At 39.3% G+C, this 27,300-nt stretch overlaps 1 protein-coding gene across 1 annotated transcript; it reads left to right on the forward strand.

Annotated features, from left to right (window-relative positions):
* Positions 1-13,289: 13,289 nt before the first annotated feature.
* Positions 13,290-26,376, forward strand: LOC137030820 (E3 ubiquitin-protein ligase TRIM21-like). Its single transcript, XM_067401262.1, has 7 exons — positions 13,290-13,375; positions 17,084-17,661; positions 17,897-17,992; positions 22,528-22,761; positions 22,851-22,992; positions 24,098-24,124; positions 25,461-26,376. The coding sequence occupies exons 2-7, from the start codon at positions 17,107-17,109 to the stop codon at positions 26,015-26,017; spliced, it is 1,611 nt and encodes a 536-aa protein (XP_067257363.1). The 5' UTR covers positions 13,290-13,375; positions 17,084-17,106; the 3' UTR covers positions 26,018-26,376.
* The last annotated feature ends 924 nt before the right edge of the window (positions 26,377-27,300 follow it).

Consider the following 27,300-nt stretch of genomic DNA (forward strand, 5'->3'; position numbering starts at 1 on the left):
GAGTATCTATCTAACATGAAACCAACTACATTGGTTGTTACATGGGTTGGAGTAGCCTGTTTAATCTTTATTAGGCTATTAATATGCTGTTGTAATATGCTTTTTTAATGTAAATAAATATGAGATGAAATCTATTCTATTTGAGGGCAAGTTTGTTTTAGCCTATTTTCATTTTGGGCCTAAGGTTTTGGGCATTTGGCACATTGATGTATGTGGAAGGTTACTAATGTGATTGCTTTATCTGTAAATTAAATTAATGCTTTTTCAATGACTGAATTCATTGAAATAAAATGATTTTTTTCAGAATTTCTTTGATTTGAATATTTTTTGGTAATGCGTCGTGTAGGTCTTAAATTTCAATCTTTATGGTCTTAAAATGTCTTAAAAAGGTCTTAAATTTGACTTACTGAAACCTGCATAAACCCTGTTTATTTGCATGTGCTTTAAAGCCCTGCCAGTTAAACATGTAATTCGTGTGCTGTTCTGAGATGCGCTTTTTCTGACCCTATACACCCAAAGCGTGCACACAAGCCTGTCAAACAGCACCTGACTACTGGACTTCATCTTTCGCGTCTGATTGCGCTATAATACTGTCAAATACACAAAAGGTTTACATAAACACAGTTGGTTATGTCTGAAGTGAGTTGAGAAAATCGGACGCGTGCAGGTCTTAAAGTGACAGCATCCTAATACTTAGCATGCAGACCCTTGTCCTTAAAGGGATAGTTCACCCCAAAAATTAAAATCCTGTCATCACATACTCACTTTCAAGTTGTTTTAAACCTGAATGAGTTTCTTTCTTCTGTTGAACACAAAAGAAAATATTTTGAAGAATGTGGGTAACCAAACAGTTGCTGGTCCCCATTAATTTCCATAGTAGGAAAAAAATATATATAATGTGGAAATCACTGGGGACCATCAACTGTTTGGTTACCCACATTCTTCAAAATAGTTTATTTTGTGTTAATCAGAGGAAAGAATTATTGTGTCAGCAATATATGCAATACAATTTTAAAATATGTTAAATAGCATGGAATATTTAGTGTGCTTATATAAAATGATTTGATAAAATGAAATTTTTAAAATATAAAAATAAAAATAATAATAAAAAAAAAAAATTCTTGTGGTACAAGACACTGTGGCATGGCAATCATATGAAAGGGGGCCCTTATAGCCCCAGGGCCCAACGTGTTCTTAATCCGGGCCTGCCTAACCATTAAGTTTTTTTCAAACAAACAAACAAAAAAAAAAACAGAATAAATCATTAAATCGTAGATGCATTATCACTAATATAGGACACATTCCTGTAATCTCCTTATTTCCTTTGACTGTGGGATGTCATAAAAACGATCTTTTCAAACAGGCAACAACATGCCACATACGGTGACTCAGAAATTCTTTGTAGTCAGGAAGCAAAAACATGAAAATCCCATGTGTGCGCTTAATTGTACTGACTGAGCACTTGTAGTGTATTTTAAATCTTAAAAGTATTTGCAAATAATATAATATTAAATAATAGGCCACTGAAGTACAAGAGAGTTCAGTCTTGATGCCTAGATTTAGCTGAAGTAGGCCTACACTTTTAAAAAGTGCACTTTGTAATAAATGTCAAATTAAAAGTTTATTTTAAACAATATAAATAATTATGATATTACATATAAAGATGTACTTAATTGCCACTTAACTAGATCAAAAAGCACTCTAAAGTCCAGCTAATTGCATTTAATATAAATATAATCAATAATAAGTTTTCATTTTAACAGCGATTACCATCAGCGATTAAGTGTCCATTCAGTTCACACTTAAAGGTGCTGTGTAATTTTTTGCTCTACTAAAGCATAAAAATACCATAATATGTTTGCAGATATTTAGGAAACATGCTACATTCACATACAAATTTTTGAAAACAATTCTGGAGCCAGTTATTTTACTTTGAATTGTGCGTTCCATGTCGGAATATCTGTTTTTGTTTTGAACTGTGATCCTGCCCACTGCCAATTTAGCCAATAGCATTTCGACACCCTGGGTCCCAGTTGTCAGAAAACACGGCGTATTGTAGCCATGGAAGCCAGCAAACAAGCTGGGTCAGAGATCACTGATTCTAACCCACCTAAAAAGCCTCAGCATCAATCTAAAAATCTCTATGAATGGAAGCATGTTAAAATGCAGATAAATCAACTCATCAACTTACAGTGTGTAAGTCTTCCATTGTCAATTGCGCTCGCTCTTCAATCTGGCAACCCATGTGAGCATTGATTCTGAGGAGAAAGTTGCGGGGAAACAACTCTCTCCAATAGTTTGAATTTGGACTGCAGTACCCATTACAACTATTCAGTATTACATATTGCACCTTTTAAATGGACAATTCACTCAAAATGAAAATTATCCCATGATTTACTCACCCTCAAGCCATCCTGTGTGTATCTTCTTTCAGACAAACACAATCAGAGTAATGTTAAAAATATCCTGGCTCTTCCAAGCTTTATAATGCTAGGGAATGACGATTGTGAAGCCCAAAAAAGTGCATCCATCACGGCATGTTATTACCCTTGTTAGCAAATTTGATATGTATAATAATATGAAGCCATTAATATCGTTTTTTTTCCCCAATTTTATGTCAGTCATGAAATTTTATGGTGATTTGCAAATTTGTTCATATATGAGCAATAGGTATTCCAGATGTATAAGGGGCAAGGGCAGCAGAAGGGGGGTGGGGGGTGTTTTATTTAAAGAGTTATTTGAGTAGTCAGTAAAGAAACAAAGTTCCTGACACATAAACCCTTGCAAATAAAATCATATTCTTCATAAATTGCTGGGGACAAATTGACCCCAAGTGGGGAAAATGTTTGATTATTGAAATTAGTGTAATTGTTGAAATTAGTTATCACACTTTTTTGTGTGATAATTACTATTATTATTTTTTATTTTTTTTTAAGTTGAAACAACATATTGTTCCGGTTTCACAGACAGGGCTTAGCCTAAGCCTGGATTAGGCCTTAGTTCAATTAGGGCATTTAAGTAGAAGAGAAAAAACAAACAAACAAAAAAAAACATTACTGGCATCATGAGACAAAACAATGGCTCTGAAATATTTTAAGATATGTTAGTGCAAGTTACTTTCAGTTAAAACAGCTCAAACATACATTTTAGTCTGGGACTTGCTTAAGCCTTGTCTGTGAAAACGGGGCATTATTAGTTATTCTAATGCAGTGATTTTTAGAGTGGAGTACTACCTGAAGGGTTTACCATCCTTCTGCATACCCCTTCTCTTCCGCTCACCTTTTCCATTAAGGGACAATATTTGCCCCCTAAATTGATTTCCAAGTGCATGTTTTTACCTTTATGAATAACTTTATAAAATAATGTTTAAATAAAAATGTTCAGTGGAGAAATATTCAATTAAAACAAAGTGATACTTAAATATTAAAGGTGCCCTAGATTAAAAAAATTGAATTTACCTTGGCATAGTTGAATAACAAGAGTTCAGTACATGGAAATTACATACAGTGAGTCTCAAACTAAATCTCATTTGTTTAAACGACCTCCGAAGAACAGGCGGATCTCAACATAACACCGACTGTTACGTACAGTACAGTGTACGCCCCAATATTTGCATAATGCCAGCCCATGTTCCCAACATTATAAAAGGCATTTGACAAGGGCAGCCAGTTAACGTCTGGAGTTACACACAGCAGAATCATCAGACTAGGTAAGCAAGAACAACAGCGAAAAATGGCAGATGGAGCAATAACAACTGACATAATCCATGATAGCATGATATTTTTACTGATATTTGTAAATTGTCTTTCTAAAAGTTTCGTTAGCATGTTGCTAATGTACTGTTAAATGAGGTTAAAGTTAACATCGTTTCTTACTGTATTCACGGAGACAAGAGCCGTCGCTATTTTCATTTTTTAAACACTTGCAGTCGGTATAATGCATAAACACAACTTCATTCTTTATAAATCTCTCCAACAGTGTAGCAATAGCCGTTACCCATGGAGGACAGCCTCAAATTCACTCAGAATAAAACTTTTAACATCCAAATAAATACTTTACTCACATAATTCGAAGCATGCATGCAGCATGCATGACGAACATCTTGTAAATTCTTTGTATTTACATCTTTGTAAATGCGCTGTAATATAGTCGACAGCTCGTGTGGCAGGACGCACGCGTCTTAAAGGGGCGGCGCCGAGTGTAAATCAGTGCATTGTTAATGGTGCCCCAAAATAGGCAGTTAAAAAAATTAATTTAAAAAAAATCTATGGGGTATTTTGAGCTGAAACTTCACAGACACATTCAGGAGACACCTTAGACTTATATTACATCTTGTGAAAGAACGTTCTTGGGCACCTTTAAACTAAAACCGCCCGTAGGTGGCGGCAAGTCACTGTTTTTATGAGTGAGTCATCAAGTCATTCATTCAGTAATGCAGTGGCTGTATTTATGAATGAATCTTTGAATAACTGACTCTCACGATTCGTTCAAGGGTGCAGAATTGTTCAAAAAACACTGATGGGTGTTGTAGTTCTGCTGTGGATTTCATTGGAACTATTATTTTGTTGCAAATTAAAGTAAATACTGACAGTAGGCTACTGTGTTTAAAATTTATTGTTTTTTTTTTTACCTGTTGTATAATAATCAGTGTCACCTTTGCAGTCGTGTGGATATTTGTGTAAGGACACAGGTCAATTGAGCTCAAAGAGAATGCATTAATTTATAGGGAATTTTAAAAGAATGAATCGTCCAAATAACAACAACAACACCACTTTGTTTTTTTCATACTTTATTTTTGGTTGAAACTTTAAAATTTAATTTAATATCAATCAAATAATAATAATAATAATAATAATAATAATATATTCACACAAAGTAAAAAAAAAAAAGTTTATTAGAGACCATGAATTATTTTTTTTTATTTATTTTTTTTACTTTGGTACAACTTACATTTTTATTTTGCAAAACCCTAATTTTTACTATTAAATCCAATATAGTTTTTAGTTGGATTAGCAGTATTGTTCATCAGTATGTGCAATGTATACAATAAACCACTAAGTAAAGACAGGTGTCAATACTGAGCAAAAAAATAATAATAAAAAATTCAGTGTCCACAGTGTAAGCAAGCAACTTTAAATGTCCAACTGAACATTAAACATTCACATAAGCTATCAACATATTTCCTTGTTTTCAACATTGATAATAATAAATGTTTCTTGAGCAGCAAATCAGCATATTAGAATGATTTCTGAAGGATCATGTGACACTGAAGACTGGAGTAATGATGCTGAAAATTCAGCTTTGCCAACACAGAAATACATTACATTTTAAAATCTATTCAAACAGAAAGTAGTTATTTTAAATTGTAAAAATATTTCACAATATTACCGTTTTTGGTGTATTTTGTTTGGCAGAAAAGACTCCCATTAAATATCTTACCATTCAAAACCTTTTGACCGGTAGTGTAATTTGACTAATTCGTAATCATGGATTTACGGCATTTTGCCACTTAGAAATACATACTCCGTTTTAATGTTATTTTTTTCACATCCCCCTTCTGGCACCTAACGTACCCCAGTTTGGGAACCACTGTTCTAATGTTTATATCACAAAGTTTCTTATTTTTCCACCATTGTCCTCTAATCATATGGTCATCCAACCCAATTTTACGTTGGAAAAAAAAAATTCAATAAAATCAATAAATCTGCCAAAAGTCAGAAAATTTTCACCCTGAAATTAAGACCTGGTACTAGAGAACAAATGCAAAGTGAAACAAACATGCTTGTTCATACACACACACTGTCACGTTAAATCACGGAGACAACAGACAGATCCATGTGCAGGGTTGTTTAATGAGTAATCCAAAATCATGAGTCCAGAAACAGGCAAGGGTCAAAAATCCAAAAGGCAGTCAAACAGAGAACTGAAAACTCCATGACTAAAGCAGAAACAAACAGGGTATAAATAGACAGACACTGATGAGGAAACATAAAACAGCTGGGTGCAATGACATGAGATAATGAGTGCAGGAAGTACATTATGGGCAATGAAGTTCACAAGTGGGGTGAGACACAGTCCGGGTTGGAGTGCCCTCTAGTGGCAGACAAGGGGACTCCCAGTAATGATCATGACATTACCTCCCCTCAAAGGAGCGGCTACTAGACGCTCCACCAGAAGAAAACAAACACACAAAAACTCAGGAGGGAGGTGGAAAGGAGGAGGACCAGGGGGAGGGAGGTGGGCCAGGTCCAGAGTCTCCAACAGAAGGCCAGGGGGGAGCCGGGGGAACAGCCCATGGAGAGTGGGTTCGGGGTTCTGGCAAGTTGCCAAGGCTTCTGGAGGAACTGACCAAGCGGGTGTCAACAGGCCTGGGGTCCTGGCTGACTGCCAGGGCGGCGCTGGAGGAACTGACCAGGTGGGTGCCAGCAGGTCTGGAGTCCTGGCTGACTGCCAGGGCGGCGCTGGAGGAACTGACCAGGCGGGTATCGACAGTTCAGATGGTCTTGGCGGTGGCGGCAGGGCAGAGGACCTGGGCGGTGGTGGCAGGGCTGACCAAGGGTGCTCCATGGCCATATCAGGGAGAGCGGGCAGCTCGGTGACGGCCTCCGTGGCCGTATCAGGGAGAGCAGGCAGCTCGATGACGACCTCCTTGGCCTTATCAGGGAGAGCGGGCAGCTCTGGGACGGCAGCGGGCTCGGGCTGCTCAGGGACTGCTTCTCTGGCGGTGGCGGCAGGGCAAGGCGCTTAGTTGGTGCCTGCTTAGCACTTAGCGGGCTCTGGAGTGGACACACTGGCTGGAGCGGACTCACTGACTGGAGCAGGCTCTGGAGTGGACTCACTGGCTGGAGCAGACTCACTGACTGGAGCGGCCTCTGGAGCAGACTCACTGGCTGGAGTGGACTCACTGGCTGGAGTGGACTCACTGACTGGAGTGGACTCACTGACTGGAGCGGACTCACTGACTGGAGTGGACTCTGGAGTGGACACACTGGCTGGAGCGGACGCACTGACTGGAGCGGGCTCTGGAGCAGACTCACTGGCTGGAGCGGACTCACTGGCTGGAGCGACCTCTGGAGTGGACTCACTGACTGGAGCGGGCTCTGGAGTGGACTCACTGGCTGGAGCGGACTCACTGACTGGAGCGGGCTCTGGAGCAGACTCACTGGGTGGAGAGGACTCACTGGCTGGAGAGGACTCACTGGCTGGAGAGGACTCACTGGCTGGAGCGGACTCACTGGCTGGAGCGGACTCACTGGCTGGAGCGGACTCACTGGCTGGAGCGGACTCACTGGCTGGAGCGGACTCACTGGCTGGAGCGGACTCACTGGCTGGAGCGGACTCACTGGCTGGAGCGGACTCACTGGCTGGAGCGGACTCACTGGCTGGAGCGGACTCACTGGCTGGAGCGGACTCACTGGCTGGAGCGGACTCACTGGCTGGAGCGGACTCACTGGCTGGAGCGGGCTCTGGAGTGGACACATTGGCTGGAGCAGACTCACTAACTGGAGCAGGCTCTGGAGTGGACTCACTGGCTGGAGCGTACTCACTGGCTGGAGCAGACTCACTGACTGGAGCGGGCTCTGGAGTGGACTCACTGGCTGGAGCGGACTCACTGACTGGAGCGGGCTCTGGAGTGGACTCACTGGCTGGAGCGGACTCACTGACTGGAGCGGGCTCTGGAGCGGACTCACTGGGTGGAGCGGACTCACTGACTGGAGCGGACTCACTGACTGGAGCGGACTCACTGGCTGGAGCGGACTCACTGGCTGGAGCGGACTCACTGGCTGGAGCGGACTCACTGGCTGGAGCGGACTCACTGGCTGGAGCGGACTCACTGGCTGGAGCGGACTCACTGGCTGGAGCGGACTCACTGGCTGGAGCGGACTCACTGGCTGGAGCGGGCCCTGGAGCGGACTCACTGACTGGAGCAGGCTCTGGAGTGGACTCACTGGCTGGAGCAGACTCACTGACTGGAGCGGCCTCTGGAGCAGACTCACTGGCTGGAGTGGACTCACTGGCTGGAGTGGACTCACTGACTGGAGTGGACTCACTGACTGGAGCGGACTCACTGACTGGAGTGGACTCTGGAGTGGACACACTGGCTGGAGCGGACGCACTGACTGGAGCGGGCTCTGGAGCAGACTCACTGGCTGGAGCGGACTCACTGGCTGGAGCGACCTCTGGAGTGGACTCACTGACTGGAGCGGGCTCTGGAGTGGACTCACTGGCTGGAGCGGACTCACTGACTGGAGCGGGCTCTGGAGCAGACTCACTGGGTGGAGAGGACTCACTGGCTGGAGAGGACTCACTGGCTGGAGAGGACTCACTGGCTGGAGCGGACTCACTGGCTGGAGCGGACTCACTGGCTGGAGCGGACTCACTGGCTGGAGCGGACTCACTGGCTGGAGCGGACTCACTGGCTGGAGCGGACTCACTGGCTGGAGCGGACTCACTGGCTGGAGCGGACTCACTGGCTGGAGCGGACTCACTGGCTGGAGCGGACTCACTGGCTGGAGCGGACTCACTGGCTGGAGCGGACTCACTGGCTGGAGCGGACTCACTGGCTGGAGCGGGCTCTGGAGTGGACACATTGGCTGGAGCAGACTCACTAACTGGAGCAGGCTCTGGAGTGGACTCACTGGCTGGAGCGTACTCACTGGCTGGAGCAGACTCACTGACTGGAGCGGGCTCTGGAGTGGACTCACTGGCTGGAGCGGACTCACTGACTGGAGCGGGCTCTGGAGTGGACTCACTGGCTGGAGCGGACTCACTGACTGGAGCGGGCTCTGGAGCGGACTCACTGGGTGGAGCGGACTCACTGACTGGAGCGGACTCACTGACTGGAGCGGACTCACTGGCTGGAGCGGACTCACTGGCTGGAGCGGACTCACTGGCTGGAGCGGACTCACTGGCTGGAGCGGACTCACTGGCTGGAGCGGGCCCTGGAGCGGACTCACTGGCTGGAGCGGGCCCTGGAGCGGACTCACTGGCTGGAGCGGGCCCTGGAGAGGACTCACTGGCTGGAGCGGGCCCTGGAGCGGACTCACTGGGTGGAGCGGGCCCTGGAGCGGACTCACTGGGTGGAGCGGGCTCTGGAGTGGACACACTGGCTGGAGCAGACTCACTGACTGGAGTGGGCTCTGGAGTGGACTCACTGGCTGGAGCGGACTCACTGACTGGAGCGGGCTCTGGAGCGGACTCACTGGCTAGAGCAGGCCCTGGAGCGGACCCACTGGCTGGAGCGGGCCCTGGAGCGGACTCACTGGCTGGAGCGGGCCCTGGAGCGGACTCACTGGCTGGAGCGGACTCACTGACTGGAGCGGGCTCTGGAGTGGACTCACTGGTTGGAGCGGACTGACTGGCTTGAGCGGGCTCTGAAAAATGCCTCCGGGCCTGGAAGGATGAAGGAAGCCTTTTTCCTCCTCCTCCTCCTTCTACCTGGGTGAAGCAGAGGCTTAGTGCCCACCTCTTCTGTGGCCTCTGGAACGGATTCACGGACTGGAGCGTGCACACTGACTGGAGCAAACTCATTGGTTGGAGCGGGGTCTGGCTGACCCGGTGTGGCCAACTTACCCTGAAGTTTGAGATAGTGGACGAACCCCCAAAAGTCCAGGTCTCCCAGTCCATCCATCTCCCACAGAGGTAACGAGTTATCCAGGCAACCATTCAAAAGGTCCATTAACCCTTAAATGCATGACTGTTTCGCCAATCATTCTTACATATTCGGGTCTTTATCGACCTGGAACTTTATCTAACATGGAAGGATCTCTACCTGTCGCGATAATATAAAACTCCTCTGATATTAGAGTAACAATTACTGAAGAATAAAATAAAGCATATTTTGTTACCTTTTGGAGTTTGAAAGGGCTCATTCTGAGCAGATGTTTTATGCCATCATCACTGTCCTCGTCAGAGCTCATTTCACAGTAAATTCAGCAAATAATGGGCTAGTTTTATGTTTCTGGTCACGAATATGAGCCCATTCACGATCTCAAACGTATTCTCAAAACTATTTCATTTTCAACATCTTCAAAATCAATATTTCTATCACTAACAGCTTCACCAGATTCATCCAGTAACAGTTACAGTCATATTTCATTGCGTTCAGTACTTACTCTGCAGTAAATCACTGAGCCATTTCATGTTGTTATTATTATTTTGTTTTCTGTCTGAATGAGTCGTCACTTCAGCATTGTGTATCAGACACTGCCACCTTGTGGAATAAAGGTGAATCACACTTATTCCGTCATCTAAGATTCAATTATTGTTGTGCAGAAAAATATATGTACATTCATACACACATTTTTTTCTTGCTATATTCTTTATAATGAATTGATTGAGGAATACCAAGAAGGTTGATGTCCAACTTTAAAAAATGAACAAGGAGGAGGGTAGTGAATGACGTCCCGGGTCACAAAAGACCCGAGGTATGCATTTAAGGGTTAAGGCAGCATCATTACTGTATATCCCAGCCCTACCGCCAGGGTCCAAAACGATTGTGCAAAGCCTCCAACCTCCACCCCTTGTTGTCTCAGGGTCGTCAAATTTTGGAGACGAGCCATCCGCTCCTTTACAGTAGCCAGAGGAGTAATTCGAATACCCATCCTGCTGGATCAAGTATTGATGGAGATTTCTGTCACGTTAAATCACAGAGACAACTGACAGATCCATGTGCAGGGTTGTTTAATGGGTAATCCAAAATCGTGAGTCCGGAATCAGGCAAGGGTCAAAAATCCAAGAGGCAGTCAAAAAGAGAACAGGAAACAAACAACGAAACTGGTAATCAAAACTGAAAACTCCATGACTAAAGCAGAAACAAACAGGGTATAGAGGGTATGCATAGACGTCACTTTCCCGCCAGAGCGCGCTCCCTCAGCTGGACTGAGTGGCAAAAGAAACTGCTGCATGACTGGATTTAATAGGGGAAACTAAGAAAACGCGAGTAAAACAAACGATTACACTAAAGGTTGGACTCGAAAGTTTTTCTTACAACTTGTCAAATAAACCTAATCAATGGATATTGACATGCAGCAAGGAATCGTGTTTCCTGACATTTATATGTGCCTGATTTCGACGCGGGGAAAACACATTAAGGAAATCTTCCTGTGAATATTTTATATGACTACAATATAGGTAGGTTTAAATCCAAGTAATCACTTTTATCAACTTATATATCGTCATATCATCCAGCCCTAAAACTTGTGTTTTTAAATAAACACTGACAAAAACTATACAATTATGCAGAATATAAGATGGTAAATATTTAATTGATGAGTTGTCAACACAATACAATATAGGGTATGATTTTACCTCAAAATCCAACAATTTGACAAAATGATAACTGCAAATCCATGTTTCTCTGCCTGGAGTCCAACCGTTTCTGTGAATTGCAGTCATCCATTTGCTTCTTTTTTTTCTGTAGCTTTCGGCAGTCTTTAAATATACCTCAGGTTTTGTGTCAAAGCTCTTTGTACAGTCAATCGTAAAGCTCTTTCATGTTTTGGATGTGTTTTGTGTGTTTTTTGCGACATTCATGCTGAAAACCAATGCTGCCTGACTGTCTTTGTGCCACTCAGTGGGCGTGACCGCAGTCGTAACGGTCGATGATGACGTCACGTGCATACCCTCTATAAATAGACACTGATGAGGGAACACAAAACAGCTGGGTGCAATGAGATGAGATAATGAGTCCGAATATGTTAGGTATGATAGCGTATATTCTTATTTGGTAAAGTTATTATTTTATATTTACCTTTACTTGGTTTGGTATGTGCTAAATGGGTATTTATAGCGATGATAAGATGAACAGAAGTTAGTCGGGGTTGTCCAGCCACAGTAACGTCATGGGCAGCTGATCTTAGTTGTTTTGTTTTGTTTTGTTTTGTTAACAGGGAAGAGTTCATTTATTTTTTTTGGTTCTTTGATTTTTTTTTTTTTAAAACAAATTATTATTCCTTTGTATATACTAGTTATGGACTAGTTATATCCAAGCTCGAGTTAAAGCTGCTTCCTCGAGCCCCTCCACAGCGGACAGCAAGCCAAATACGCTTAACCTTATTAGCTTAAAGATTTTATGAGGAAACAAACTCGTGAAATGTACACACATGAATTGAATATGGCAAATATTTATTTTCCTCATATTTCATCTGGCACGCCCATTTATGCTCGACACAAGCACTGAAGCCTCGGTTCAAATGTCATATCACTAGTATTGGAAATGGTTTTCAACTTGTTTCAACTTTCAACCCTGTTAAGTTTTTTTTTGTTGTTGTTGTTGGAACAAATAAACCCTTCTCGTATTGCCTAGCCTACTACCTGTCCAGCTTGTTCTTGGACCGACCACCACACACACACACACACACACACACACACGCACACACGCACACACGCACACACACACATACAGGTGTGACTGCAACAGACAGCATCTGTATAGAATTTGGCAAACAAAATCAACCACAAATGTGGAAGGGGTGAGACGTAACACACACATACACACACACACACACACACACACACACACACACACACACACACACACACACACACACACACACAAACTCCTGTTAATTTCTGCTCATTACTCTTGGTTTTATTTACATATTTTTTTGAATAATGTCTAATTGTGAAGTTAATGATATTTTTAAATTTGGTTTATTGAAATAAATAATTTGTGAATGTGGCATTAGTGGCATTTTAGTTTTATTTTTGCAAATTCATGTGGCATTTGGCAAGGATCTGCCAGGCTCTCTCACTCTCTTCTCATTCATTTCTAAATTACCTTTTACATAAGACCAGGTTTTATCATTGGAGTCTTTTCTTTCTTTCTATTTACAGGATACATTCTCAGATTGAGAACTGCTCATCATAACCTTCCTCCATGGAAATTTGATATTTATTTCGATTAAATTTCCCTTTTTAGTTTTCTACTAATATCAATTCACTTTTTAAGTTCCAAATAATTTTCTCATTCAGCTTTTTCGTTTCATTTCACCACAAGGTTTCTTGTTCATGGCAACATGCTCATTTGGTTTCATTTTCACTTTTTGCTTAGAAACATCATGGATTGTGAAAAAGGTCAATCAACTCTTTCAGTTTAACACCATAATTAAACTGGTTAGTAATAACTAATGCAGTTGCTTTTGATTTATTTCAAAATCTGTGATGCATGTGCCCATGCAGAATAATGATGAAAATGTATGTAAATGTGGAATTTTGTAACAGAGGGTTTAGCTTCTTTTTCTGGGAATGCAAGTGACAATGGAGAGGGATTGTGAGGAAACGAAACTCTACTGTACATAAATAGGAGGAGGAGGGAGAGAAGCAGAACAGAGTCACTGAAGGGAAGAATAAAGAATTCATACCTTTGATTAAGGTAAGTCTGATTTCTGCTTATTTCTCATGATCATCAGTGGTATTTTCAAAAGAAAGTAGGCCTATCACTACTATTGCTCATCATTCAATCGATTTTTCAAAACAATTAAAAAGTAACTTGGGAATGATTCCTGAAATCACGCTGCTTGTTCATATTTTTCTAAGCCATCACACTTGCTAAGCATATTACTGTTTTTCAAAACAATAAGTAATGAAATGTATTAAAGTTTGGCAACAAGCTGCATGATTTCTCAAATATGCGTATGCATATGTGTCTCCCTGTTTTATCAGCTTCTCACACCATGAGTGTTACATTGCTGTTCCATGTACAGAACACAATTAATTGCATTTTAAATATATATTCAAATAGAAAATAGTTATTTTAAATTGTAAAAATATTTCGCAATACTACTGTTTTTGCTGTATTTTGGATCAAATAAATGAAGCCTTGGTCAGCAGAAAAGACTTCCATTTTTATATCTTACCATTCAAAACCCTTTGACTGGTAGTGTAATGTGTTTGGATGTCATGGATTTTATTTGGAATGTTATTGTAAGTGTAACGAAGGGGACTCACAGGCAGGTGATCCAAATGCAGCACTTTTATTGAAGTAGAGTGGTCGTACAGGCAGTGGTCAATAGGAACAAACACAGTGTCAGAGAGCAGGCAGATTCGTTGTCGTGAAGCAGGCAGTAAGAGGTCAGGGCAACAGGCAGAGTATCAAAGTCCATAAACACAGCAGTAATCCAACAGGTAACAGGCAAAGCTTCAACCACGATAAACAGACCAAGACGGTAGCAGGCAGGCAGACAGACAGACAGACCGGGAGGGAGACAGACAGGGAGGGAGGGAGGGAGACAGAGAGGGAGACAGGGAGGGAGACAGGGAGGGAGACAGGGAGGGAGACAGGGAGGGAGACAGGGAGGGAGACAGGGAGGGAGGGAGGGATGATCAGAAATGCAAACACGGGGTAAGGCAAGACTTCGCGATTGACATGAGGAAACAGACAGCTTAAATACAAATCTGATGAGCTACACCTGTGAGGTAATCAGAGTCCAATCACGGGGCTTGTGGGAAGTGTAGTACGAAAGTGTGTGGATGTGTGTCAGTGATTGAATGATGAGGACCAGCTGGTCTGTAGGTGTACAAACAGAGTCCAGAGACAGGGATTGTGGGAAATGTAGTGAAGCAGTCCGTGCGTGTGTGTGAGTGACTGAATGCTGAATGGCAGGTGCAGGGTGTATGGGAAATGGAGTTCTGGTATGAATGAATAGTCCGGATTGGAGTGCCATCTGGTGACTGTGACGGGCACTCTCTTCTGTGATCATGACAGTAAGGAAGGATAGAATTAAATGAACTACTCAGCATTTTTTTCACATCCCCCTTCTGGCACCTAACAGTTTGGGAACCTCTGTTTCTTATCATTTTTCCACCTTTGTCCTCTAATCATACAGTCATACAACCCCATTTGATGTTAAAAAAAAAACAACAACAAAAAAAAACACTTTTATTTTTGATTTTTCAATAAAATCAATAAATCTGGCAAAAATCAGAATTTTTTTTTTCACTGAAATTAAGACCTGGTACTAGAGAACAAATGCAATGTGAAACAACAATGCTCATTCATTCTCACACACACACACACACGTTTGTTTTTGTGAATTGTGGGGACATTCCATAGACGTAATGGTTTTTATACTGTACAAACCGTATTTTCTATCCCCCTACACTACCCCTAACCCTAAACCTAACATCACAGGAAACTGCACACTTTTACTTTCTCACAAAAACTCATTCTGTATGATTTATAAGCCTTTTGAAAAGTGGGGAATGTCCTCATAAGTTACCTCTTTTTGTAATACCTATGTCATACCCATGTCATTATACACATTTGTGTCTCGATATGTCACAAAAACATGCACACACACACACAGGTGTGACTGCAACAGACAGCATCTGTATAGAATTTGGCAAACAAAATCAACCACAAATGTGAAACAAATGCAGAAGGGGTGAGACGTAACACACACACACACACACACACACACACACACACACACACACACACACACACACACACACACACACACACACACACACACACACGCACTCACATACAAACACTCATGCACGCACCCACACAAACACATTAGCCCTAGCACTAACACCTTAGCAATTTTATTGTATAAAATTATTGTAGCAAAAAAAAATTTAAAAACATTGTAGCAAGCATTCAGAACACCACATTGGGAATAATGCAAGTACAGGCACAAACTTTTTCTTTTTTCTTTCTTTTTTTTTTTTTCAGAACGTCCAAAGATGTGTGCCTGGTTGCATGAAAACCATTAAGTGATTTGACTTAAGGGTATCCCTGAGAGGGAAAAATCCCGGAGGCTCTTGTTTATATTTAGCATTTTCAAAACATGGCAATGGAGAAACTTTTGCTATAGTTACGAAATCACCCACAATAAACAGAACTTAACAGTCTAACCTTTACTACAACTATACAGCTGTACTACAATATTTGAGTTCTTGCTTGTTTGAGTTTGTCTCTGCTTGTAAGCATTGCTAAGGTAAATAAAGAACTTGTTGTACATCATTTTCTTTAATAGGGTTAGTTCACGCAAAAATTTAAATAATGTCATTTATTACTCACCCTCATGTCGTTCTACACCCGTAAAGACCTTCATTCATCTTCGAAAAACAAATTAAGATGTTTTGTTTAAATCCGATGGCTCAGCGAGGCCTGCATAGCCAGCAATGACATTTCCTCTCTCAAGATCCATAAAGGTACTACAAACATATTTACAACAATTCATGTGAGTTCAGTGGTTCTATCCTAATATTATAAAGCGACAAGAATAATTTTTGTTTGCCAAAAAAAAACAAAAGGACTTTTCAACAATATAGTGATGGGCGATTTCAAAACACTGCTTCGGAGCTTTACAAATCGGGTCAGTGATTCGGAGTGCCAAAGTCAAGTGATTACAGCAGTTTAGCCGTTTGATAGGAGATCCGAATCATTGATTTGATTCGTAAAGCTCTAAAGCAGTGTTTTGAAATCACCCATCACTATCTTGTTGAAATCATTATTTTGTTTTTTGGCGCACAAAAAGTATTCTCGTCACTTTATAATATTAAGATAGAACCACTAAACTCACATGAACTGTTTTAAATATGTTTTTAGTACCTTTCTGGATCTTGAGAGAGGAAGTGTCATTGCTGGCTATGCAGGCCTCACTGAGCCATCGGATTTAATCAATATATCTTAATTTGTGTTTCGAAGATGAACAAAGGTCTTATTGGTGTAGAACGACATGAGGGTGAGTAATAAATGACATTGTTTTTCATTTTTGGGCGAACTAACCCTTTAAATAGCCTTTAAGTCTTAAATGTTGTGTATGTAACCTTATCCTTTTATAACATGAGATTCTGGGCAAATGACAAAAATACTGAGCACCCACATAGTTATAGCTACAAACTTCATAACCTGTAAGTCGATGAAAATGTAATGCAATGCACTTCCCTAGTCAGATATGACCATTCTAATTATGAAAATACACAACATTCGCTTTGTAAATTTATTTGAGCTTGATTTTGGTAATATGCTAATAATATAATGATGCATGCAAGTGCCTGACCACAAATAAAGCCACATTATTAATATTATAAATATTGTTGTTGTTGCTGCTGTTCTGTCTACCCTCAGGTTTGACAGCTGACACAATCACCATGACGACAGCCATAGATGTCTCTCGCCACCTTCATTGCCCCATCTGTAAAAACCTGTTAGCAGATCCGGTCTCAACCAGCTGTGGACACACCTTCTGCAAGCGTTGTCTGGACCAGCATATAAGCATGTCCGAGCCACACTGCCCTATTTGCCAGGAGCCTGTGTCCACCAAGCCATCCGTGAATGCAGCGCTTGACGCCCTCCTGCGGGAATTCCACCAGACGCAGTTACCCGACCTGAACCTCTTCTGCGGAGAAAGAGGCGCGGTTCCATGTGACATCTGTGATGAGCACCTCACGTTCAAAGCTGTGAAGTCCTGCTTGAACTGTCTTCTCTCGTACTGTGATCGACACCTGAAGCAGCACCAGTCTATGGTGAGATTCAAGGGCCATAAACTGGTGAATCCCTTGGATAAGTTGGATCAGAGAGCATGCAATGCGCATGGCAGGCCTCTGGAACTCTACTGCAGACGGGACGAGCGCTGCGTTTGTACCTTATGTGTGAAGTTGGGTGGAGATGTGATACCTGTGGAGACAGAGAGAGAAATGAGACAGGTGAGAGCATCAAGTTACATCAATTAATCAATTAATAAAATAAATTTAACCCCAAATGAAATAAAATATTTTATAAACCCTTAAACAGTTTTGATTTTAGTTTGTTAATGATGATGAGGATGTTGACAAAAATCACAACAACAAAACTTTAACTAAATGTATTAGTATATATCATTTTATTTGACTTTAAATTAATTCACTGTACTCAGAAAGTTGTGTGTGTGTGTGTGTTCAGGCTAAGCAGCAAAACACTATTAAAGAGCTGGAAAGGATGATCAATCAGAGGGAAAACAAACTCGAGGAGCTTAAGGAATCAGCCTCAAAATACCAGGTATTACATCTTTCTACAAAACACACAAATCTGTATTAAAATAATACACTTACAATAATAAGAATTAAAATATAATTGCAGTTAATAATACATTAAGTATAACTTGACACCACTCTCTAAATTAAGTATGCAGTCTGATGAGGTCACATTTAAAAATGTCATAAAGACAATTTATTTCATTACTTCAATTCATTTTTTTAACAAATCTCTTGAATGAATGATTCAATGACACTTAAATGTGCATAGAATGTAAAATTGAATTTACCTTGGCATAGTTGAATAACATGAGTTCAGTACATGGAAATGACATACAGTGAGTCCCAAACTCCATTGTTTCCTCCTTCTTATGTAAATTTGATTTGTTTAAAAGACCTCTGCAGAACAGGCGAATCTCAACATAACACCGACTGTTACGTAACAGTCGGGATCATTGATATTGTAACGATTCGGGACTCATGGTAAGATCCATATGCAAGCTTTTATTAAAGCAAGAGGGTGGTCGTACAGGCAGGGATCAGATTACAGCGAACAGGTACAGCAAGGAACAGGCGGAATCGTAGTCAGGGTACAGGCAGAAAGTCGAGGCAGGCAGAAATCACTCACAGGTCGGTATACAAAGCAAGGGTCAGGACAGGCAGCAACGGGTCAATAAACAGGAAACAGACAGGAACGGTAACAGACAGGCAGACAGGGAAATAATGCTCGGAATAGTCACAGGGTGAATCAAGACTTCGCGGTGAAGTGGTGTGTGTGTGAGTCTTTTATAGTCCTGGTAATGAGTATCAGCTGGGTGTGGTGATTAGTGTGGAGTGTGCATGGCTGTATGTGGCAACAGGTGATTGGTGGAGTGAGTGCATGTGATGACAGGGAGGATTATGGGAATTGGAGTCCGGAGTGAACAGGAACGGGCAATGATCGTGACAGATATGTACGCCCCCAATATTTGCATATGCCAGCTCATGTTCAAGCATTAGACAAGGGCAGCCAGTATTAACGTCCAGATCTGTGCACAGCTGAATCATCAGACTAGGTAAGCAAGCAAGAACAACAGCAAAAAATGGAGGATGGAGAAATAATAACTGACATGATCCATGATAACATTATATTTTTAGTGATATTTGTAAATTGTCTTTCTAAATGTTTCGTTAGCATGTTGCTAATGTACTGTTAAATGTGGTTAAAGTTACCATCGTTTCTTACTGTAACAAAAACAGTTGTTATTTTCATTTTTAAACACTTGCAGTCTGTACAATTCATAAACACAACTTCATTCTTTATAAATCTCTCCAACAGTGTGTAATGTTAGCTTTAGCCTGTTAGCCACGGAGCATAGCCTCAAACTCAGAATCAAATGCAAACATCCTAATAAATACTGTACTTACATGATTAGACATGCTGCATGACGAACACTTTGTAAAGATCAATTTTGAGGGTTATATTAGCTGTGTGAACTTTGTTTATGCTGTGTAAGGCAGTTGCGAGCTCGGAGGCAGGGAGCGCGAGATTTAAAGGGATCGCAACCTGAATCGCCGCATATTTAATGATGCCCCAAAATAGGCTGTTTCATACATATACATGACAACTGCTCTCTCTGGGTCAGTGGCAGCACATATGCAAATTTGAATGTTCCATTGTCATCTTTTCAAAGGTTTAATAGACATTAGCAAATCATTGTCATTTAGGAATAAAATAGCTTGGGTGTTTGAATTGAAATTGCGTTTGACCAACTCATTCAGCAAACCACATGAGATAAAGACAAGAAGCAACATAGTATTTACGCTCATCTTTAAGTCAGGTGCCTTGTAAAGAAGAATATGCAAAGATCATGCAAAGACTCGTCTCACATAGACAGACAATTGACTTTGTGCTGCCCATATAGGCAGGAAGAGATTGTCACAGTTCAATCACAGTTTATTTTGTTAAATGCCATTTAGGGGGCAGGGATTATCTGAAATACATACTTCAATAATATTCAAGTGTAAATAAATAAATAAAACAACTGCACTCTCGACGTGATTAGCTGTGTAAGTGTGTGTAGACTGTAATAAATACAAATTATTTCACAGACAGAAACTTTAAAGTGGAAAAAACAGTTGTGCTTATGCATACCTGCTTGTTACTAAAACTCTGGTAACATTTTATAATTATACAGTAATAAAGTACTTACAAATTAATAGTTGTAGATAATTCATAATTAATTTATTGTAGTCTCTTGTTAATCTATTAATAAGCTATGTACTGAGCTCTTCAATCATTGTCACTGCAATTAACACACTGTAATTAACACACTTATTATTGTTTAATTAGCTCTTACTAAAAGAATTGTTAATTGGTTATTAGGAGTAAACAGTTCTCACTTCAGCTAAAGAAAAATGGGAAGATGTCATTAAGTGCTTTAAACCAACCTTTATTAGACATTAATTGCACTCATAAAATGTTTACAAATATGTTAAACACACACAGGTTTGTTTTGCTATCAAAGTAAGGACATTCCATAGGCGTAATGGTTTTTATAATGTACGAACTGTACATTATATCCCCCTACACTACCCCTACTCCTAAACCTACCCATCACAGAAAATATTCTGCACTTTTACATTTTTGATAAAACATTGTTTAGTATGTTTTAAAGCTATTTTACACACTGTAAAACTCAATAAGTTCAGAATACTCAAAACATTTGAGGAAACTTATTACCTCAAAACATTTAAGTTAACTAACTTATTTTTTTTAAGTTAGTAGAACTTAATTTTTTTGTGACAAGTGGGGCGGGGCCGAGAGCCATGGAAGTGGAGCAATGCTAGTGTGGTGCACAGGTGTCTCTCATTAACAATCACATCACTGGCATTCCTTCGCTCCCACAGTTCTCAGCCTCGCCCTACTCAAGTACATATAGTTAATTTACATAAACATCACATTCAAATCTTGGTGAAATGTTAGTTAGCAAAAAACACATGCTATTATAATTATCAAAGAGACTGGCAATATATACTTGCATGTATATAATCAAACAACATACAGTGTATATGGTCTTAAAAGTTTTACAGCCCATCCTCAACCTAACCACACGGTCTACTCTTCACCAGAATGGTAACCCTACAAAACTAACATAACAGAACCCCCTGTCAAACCCAACATAACACAACATTAAACACTAACTTATGTCTCCCTATGTTAATCTTATGCAAAAACACACAAAATAACACTTTATTTCAACATTTAGACAGTCTGATGCAAAGCATGCTGGGAATTAGAAATCTGCTGCAACTAAAACAGTTTAGTTTACTTGAAATATGTCAGTGCTGTGAACTCGAAAGTAAAAGAAAGTTTTAAATACTCATAACTGTTAATTTAACTGAACTAATTTGTTTAATTTAAGTTTGTCCTACTCAAACGAATTAAGTATTTTGAGCATTAGGGTTTACAGTGCATATGAGGACTGAAATGTCCTCATATTTCATGTTTACGTCGTAATACCAGTGTAATACCCATGTCATTATACAAATCTGTGTCCTCATAAATCACAAAAACGCATGCACACACACACATGCTGGCATATGTTGTTTACGGGGATTCTCCATAGGCATAATGGCTTTTGTACTGTACAAACTGTATATGTTACACCTCCTGAAGATCTTGATTAGCTGGATCAGGTGTGCTTGATTAGGGTTGGAGCCCTCCAGGAATTGAATTTGAGACCAATGATCTAACTCTTTACATATGAGCTAATTAAACAATAATAATTTAGTTAATTACAATTTGTATATAGTCTATTAATATATTAAGAGATTACAATGTATTAACTCTGAATTAACTATAAACTAATAGTTTAATAGTTTAATGATTTTAAGTACTTTATAACTGTATACTTATTATAAAGTGTTACCAAAACTCTAAATATATGATTTATCAAAGTTATTGTATTAACCCTAGCTTATAATCGTAATTTCCGTGAGGACTGGTAAAACATGCACACCCAGACCAGTGTTACTTAGTATTTTTTGTGTTTCTGTAATTTTCATTAGTTTTTATTTTTTTAAATATTCTATAGCTTTAATTAATTGTTTCAATTTAAGTTTTAGCAATTTAGTACTTAAACATAGGCATTTCAGTTAGTTACTAAGACAACATTTTTGATTTTCATGTTTTTAATCCAATATTTATATTTTGTTTCAACTTTACTTAATTGTCGAAAGCGGCATAAAAGCTTTAAAACGGTATAAAACTCAGCATGAAACGGAAGTTGCGATAGTTTTTTTTTTTCTCCAGAATTGTGAGTGAAACAGCTTTAGGAAAAAAAAACAAATGAGACTTGATTGTGTTAATGGGGAATTGATTGGATGTGGTTTACTATTGGATGATTTCATGTGAGTGACATTGTCCTGCCCTCACACATGTCATCAGAGAAGAGATGTCTTCTTTAACAATAACAACACTGAACTGGACTCAAAGAAATTATTTAGATCTTGCCAGATCAAGAATATGCTTGTCATTTTTTTTTTTTTTTTGGTGTAATATGCCGCCACTCTTCACAGGCTCTGATAGAGAGAGAGCAGCAGGAGATAAAGGAGGTGATTGCTGCAGTGATGGAGGATCTGAAGAGCTCAGAGCAGGTGCTGCTGGCTCCTCTGGAGGACGGAAGGAGGTGTTTGGAGATGGAAATGGACGAGAAGACACAACAAATGCAAAAAGACATTCTCAAGTATAAGGAGACCATCGAATCTTTGAATCGCACAATGAATGAGGAAGATGACATCTTCTATCTCCAGGTCAGTTAATCATGAAATACTAACTAATATTTGACAAATACAAATAATACTATTATATATCTACTAAATATTTAATCTATGTTTTTCAGTCTTATCCGTCTGTGCCAACTGAGTTCAAAGATGACTGGATGGTGTCCCTTGACACTGAGTTAAACTTTGGCACAATGAGAAATCTAAGGGCAGACTTATTGGCTGAGATTGAGACTCACTTGGAGAAACTTTCCACTGTTGGTGAGTGATTATGTCTGAGAGTTGTTGTAATTAGCAAACATTGACTATTGTTATTGCTGATAAATAGAGTTAAGGATTTGGACAAGATTTAAACTTGTCCTACACTGTTTGTGTGCCCTTTAAAGCATACTTTTACAAAGATTACTTGCTACAGAAATACGGAGCCCCGCACATGACATGCAAGAAAAAAAAATAAAGTAAATTGTGCACACAATTTACTAATTCGTTCCCTCGATTTGCTAAATCATGCTTGCCATTTACTACTATTTTTTTCATGCATGTCATGTGCGGGGATCCGTACAGAAATAATATACTGTAAAATAATGTGAACTGAATGTAATGTTTTTGAGCACTTAATTGCATGTCAATGAAACTAAATGAAACTGCATTATAGTTTACATTTATATTAAATGCAAGCTGAACTTCAGAGTGTTTTTGACCCACTTAAGTACATCTTTATATGCAATATATATTTCATAATTACTTCTATTGGCTTTGGATGTGGATGAACTGTACTGCCAAATGTACTGACAAGCATATATGGTAAACTAAAATATACTTTAATATTATTTATATTGTTTTGTCAATACACTTGTATGTCACGTATTTAAATATATTTGTAATCACACATTTTAATGATGAAGGTGCAATTTAGTGCATTTAAAATATTAATTTTAAATGCAATAATGAATAACACACTAGTTAAAATTATTACGTAGTACTTTACATTTAGTCTGTTAGTCAACACATAATAAATGTATAATTATTTAACATATTTTTTTTACTCTCTTAAAGTATTTAATGTTTTTTTTATATATATTTTTTGAAGTAGGGATACACTACAAGAGCACATTCAATAAAATTAAGCACACTTTTTTTTTTCCACATGGGTATACAGTCATGAATCTTGTGTTTTGTTAGGGAGAGGTGGAGTGGTAATGATGATAATAACATGTTATTATTTAATGTACTTTAGAGTAACAATGATATGAATATTGTATATAGGTATATCAGATATCTGTTCATAGGCGTGTCTGTCTCAGTACTTGTAAATGTAAGGCTGTCATCATGATTTGTTTTGTGATCTTATTTGTTCTCATTACAGAAATAAGAAGAATTCACAGCTTTTCAGGTATGTATAGGAATAATTGTTCAAATTCTGGGTTAAAAACAACCCAAGTTGGGTTGAAAATGGACAAACCCAGCAATTGGGTTGTTTTAACCCAGTGGTAGGGTTAAATGTTTGCCCAACCTGCTGGGTAGTTTTATTTAACTCAACTATTGTTTAAAAAATACTGTATTGCTTAATTAAAATTAACTCAAAGTATGATTATTAAACAATAAACATTTATTAAATTGCTTATCAATACATTTATATTAATAAACTATTAAACTATTAAATTTATATTAATAAAATATTAAAGCTTATTAATAAACATTCACCTTTTGTCTATTATTGTTGTCTCTAATTGCATCTGGTTTTTAATTTACCAACTATTTTGGGTTCATTTTAAGCTAGCCATATAGCAATTTTTAAACAATAGTTGGTTTAAATAAAACTACCCAGCAGGTTGGGCAAACATTTAACCCAACCGCTGGGTTAAAACAACCCAATCGCTGGGTTTGTCCATTTTCAACCCAACTTGGGTTGTTTTTAACCCAGCATTTTTTAGAGTGTACAATAAGGTCCCATTAACATTAATTACTGCATTAATTAACATTAATAAAAAATACAGCTGTTACTTCTTGTCAGCTCAGGTCCATTAAACAACATTAAAAATGCAACTTTTGATTTTAATAAAATAAAATAAATGTTAAGTAAAAAAAAGTAAATGTTGAAATTAATATTATTAATAAGTGATTTGAAAGTATTGTTCATTGTTAGTTCATGTTAACTAATAGAGCTTGAGTGACCGAATGGAATTCAAGTGTAGTTCAGGCAGACCACTGATCGCTAAATATATCAGCTGACACTCAGCTGATCAATTACTCTAATCAACAACCGTATTTAAGCCCATTCAAACGCATGCTCCTCAGTCTGTCGCACAGACATTTAAACCCACCTCTACCCCTTCACCTCCTAGCACCTTCATTATACAGCTTTTTGGATTTTTTCTTAGAACTATGACTGAATTATCAATCTTTTATAACCGCTGTGTTTCTTCTGCATATGTGTATAGCTAAGAAATATTTGGTTATTGTCAGGCGGGGGGATTAATGCCTTAAGGATGTATCTTAAAATGTCTAATGAGCCCCTTAAAGCCTAAGCCTTTCGCCAAATACAAGAATTGTCAATAAATTTAGTATTCTCAAAAGTGGCCCTGACTTAAATGCAGCTGACTAAATGTAAACAAATGAAACCTTATTGTAAAGTGTTGCCAAAAAATAAAAATAAAAATAAAACAAATCCTAAACTAGGCTTACGAAGCTCTTAAACATCCAGTTACTGAAATCTTGTCTTTTCTCAGTGGATGTAACTCTGGACGCAGAAACGGCTCATCCACATTTAGAGGTGTCTAGAGACGGCAAAGCAGTGAGAGACACTGGGAAAAACCACGACATCCCAGGCAGTCCACAACAGTTTGACTTGGTCGGAGGAGTGCTAGGAAAGACTCGCATCACGTCAGGAAGAGCTTTCTGGGTCGTGGAGGTGGGAAAGAAGGTGGGCTGGGAACTGGGGCTGATGAGAGAAGGTGCGAACAGGAAAGGGAAAGTCTCCTACAGACCCAGCGAGGGTTACTGGGCCATTGTGCTCTGCGGTCAGAACATGTACGGAGCTTTAGAGGACCCTCCAGTCCAGCTGCATCTCAACACTAAACCCCAGAAAGTGGGAGTGTTTGTGGACTGTGAGGAGGCTCTGGTCTCCTTCTATGATATGGTGGCTATGACACATATTTACACATTTACTAAGTGCAGCTTTCATGGCGCTATCCGTCCTTATTTTAATCCTCATCCCAACAAAGACGGGAACAACTCAAGTCCATTGGTCATTTGTGCTGCCAATCAAACTGACGTCTCTGTGTAAGAAAGGGCAAATCTTGATTTTGAAGCAAAGAAGTGTCAGAATGTTTATTTTTTTATATATATATAATAATGTTTATTTTATTTACACTGATATTGCTAGTATGGTACTTTGAAGGATTTACAGAATGTAAAAAAAAAAAAAAAAAAAAGATGAGGTGAAAATTGTACATTGTACATCTATCTATCTGTCTATCTAGTCTGTCTGTCTGTCTGTCTGTCTGTCGAATATTCATATGAATGTTGGGGAAAACAGCTTATATATCATACTAAATTATGTTGGGGTTTTTTTGTAGTTGTTGTTTGTTTGTTTGTTTTTTTTGGAAAATGAAAAAAAAAAAAAAAGATTTCTGTCAGGGTTGTGTTTAGGGGTTAGGGTTAGTTGATAGAATATAAAGTCTGTATAGTATAAAAATCATTTTGTCTATGGAAAGTCACCATGAAACATAAATTATATAAATGATGTCTTGAAAATATAAAAAAAAAAAACTGTATAAAAAACATTCTGTCTATGGTGAGTCATAAAAGCCAATGTGTGTGTGTGTGTGTGTGTGTGTGTCAGAGGATTGTTTGTTTAACGTGATTGCTAAACAGGTATTATCATCATCTGACATCAGTGGCATTCTATTGCATTTTCCGTGGAATTTCATTGTTCTCATTATTCATTAATTATGATTACTTTCTCATTTTCTATATTGACATAATTGATTATTAATAATAATTCTAAGTACTAAGAGGAAAAGATTGTCTGTCTACACACTCATGAACAACTCAAGATATTTACATGGTATTGTTGTCCATGTAAATCATGTAAAAGCAGGGCAGGTGAGCAAATTACACATGCAAATCCACAGGGAAGTGTTTGCTTTGATTATTCCAGAGAGTGGAGAAGAGTGCTAAATGTTTTCAAGAAAATTATTACTTTTACTTCTAATTTGAAAATTGTATTGGCTGCTTTCTGAAAAGCGTGTTTGAGTTTAACATTTGAATGGGGAAAAATCTGTGTCAGGTTTGATAAGACTGCTGAGGAAAAATCCTGACAATGCCTCAAGATGAAAGCTTTTGAAATGTCAGCATTTGAGTGTCTCTAAAGACTTCAAGAAGCAAACTAGTCTGAGAAATGACGAGTCAGCCAGTCCTTGGCACTCCTAACAGAGTTATTTTGGGTTTTCTGACAGCTGCGGGAGTTGAATGAATGATGGATTCTGTGTAGAAGTTGCATCAGGGTCAGGTTAGGTGAGACTGCTCATCATGACAATATTATCAGCTTCACGTTGTCCCCATGAT

The sequence above is a fragment of the Chanodichthys erythropterus genome, chromosome 11 (genome assembly GCF_024489055.1).
Source record: "Chanodichthys erythropterus isolate Z2021 chromosome 11, ASM2448905v1, whole genome shotgun sequence".
Lineage (NCBI taxonomy): Eukaryota > Metazoa > Chordata > Actinopteri > Cypriniformes > Xenocyprididae > Chanodichthys > Chanodichthys erythropterus.

Bases quoted from the DNA above. Each gene is read 5' to 3' on its own strand.
- LOC137030820 (XM_067401262.1), top strand. From the start codon at position 17,107: ATGACGACAGCCATAGATGTCTCTCGCCACCTTCATTGCCCCATCTGT. The intron at 17,662-17,896 runs GTGAGAGCATCA...GTGTGTGTTCAG, and splicing joins CAGAGAGAGAAATGAGACAG to GCTAAGCAGCAAAACACTAT. The intron at 24,125-25,460 runs GTATGTATAGGA...GTCTTTTCTCAG, and splicing joins AAGAATTCACAGCTTTTCAG to TGGATGTAACTCTGGACGCA.